This window comes from Centruroides sculpturatus, unplaced genomic scaffold (assembly GCF_000671375.1).
Source record: "Centruroides sculpturatus isolate CEXI.00-Female unplaced genomic scaffold, Cexi_2.0 scaffold433, whole genome shotgun sequence".
Taxonomy (NCBI): Eukaryota; Metazoa; Arthropoda; class Arachnida; order Scorpiones; family Buthidae; genus Centruroides; species Centruroides sculpturatus.
In genome coordinates this window covers 40,511-41,499 of record NW_019384677.1, presented here as the reverse complement: position 1 = coordinate 41,499, position 989 = coordinate 40,511, and the positions used below count along the sequence as shown (strand labels likewise).

Below are 989 nucleotides of genomic sequence, written 5' to 3'. Positions count from 1 at the left end.
ACCAGCTAAAATGAAAGACCATCTTGAGAGAATTCATTCTGATAAAAAGGATAAAGATCTTGATTTTTTTTTTAAACACTTAAAAGAAAATTTGCAACACGACAAAATATAAAAAGTTTTATGAAGCCGTCTGCTTCTTCTATAATTGATATTGAAGGAGGCTTAATCGCTTCATACAAGATTTCGCTCAATATAGCAAAAAAGGGAAAACCACACACAACTGCAGAAGATATAGTTGTACCTGCAATTAAAGATGTCATTGAAAATGTAATGAAAAAAGACTCCGTTGATGTTTTAAAGTGCTTACCATTAAGTGCGAGTTCAGTAAAACGGCGTATTGATGAAATGGCCGAAAACGTCGAAAATATAGTAGTTTCAGAGCTCAAAAATTGCAAATTTTCTATTCAACTTGATGAGTCTGTATTTGGTGTTTCTTCTCTTCTTATGGTTTACGTCAGATATTTTAGTAAAAGTAAATGTCAAATCATTGATGAATTTTTATTTGCTAAATATCTTGAATGTGATGGAAAAGTTCTGACAATATATCGGAATTTAGAAGAATATTTGAATAAATACGACATTTCAATTAACAATATAATATCAGTAGTCACAGATGGAGCACCTGTTATGGTAGGCTGTTACTGAGGTTTTGCAACTTTTCTTAAAGAAAAAGTCCCTGGAATACGTACTGTTCACTGTGTGTTGCATAGAAACCACCTTGTAGCAAAATATCTCAGTTCAGATTTGCATAACGCTTTACAGTTTTGTATTAAATCTATTGATCAAATTAGAGCCCACCCTCTTAAATTGAGATTGTTTTCCAAACTTTGTGAGAAAAATGAGAATTAACAAACCAGTTACTTTTACACACCGATGTCAGATGGTTGTCTAGAGGTGCATGTTTACAAAAACTCGTTGAGTTATTTGATTCTACGATAGAATTTCTTACCGAAATAAATTCTGTTCTGAGTGATGAACTACAAAAACAT

At 32.0% G+C, this 989-nt stretch overlaps 1 protein-coding gene across 1 annotated transcript; it reads left to right on the top strand.

Moving 5' to 3' along the window:
- On the top strand, positions 1 to 645 carry LOC111626873 (SCAN domain-containing protein 3-like). The gene has a single exon (XM_023370395.1). It carries the CDS (start codon positions 121 to 123, stop codon positions 643 to 645), a length of 525 nt encoding a protein of 174 aa, XP_023226163.1. The 5' UTR covers positions 1 to 120.
- Positions 646 to 989: the final 344 nt, after the last annotated feature.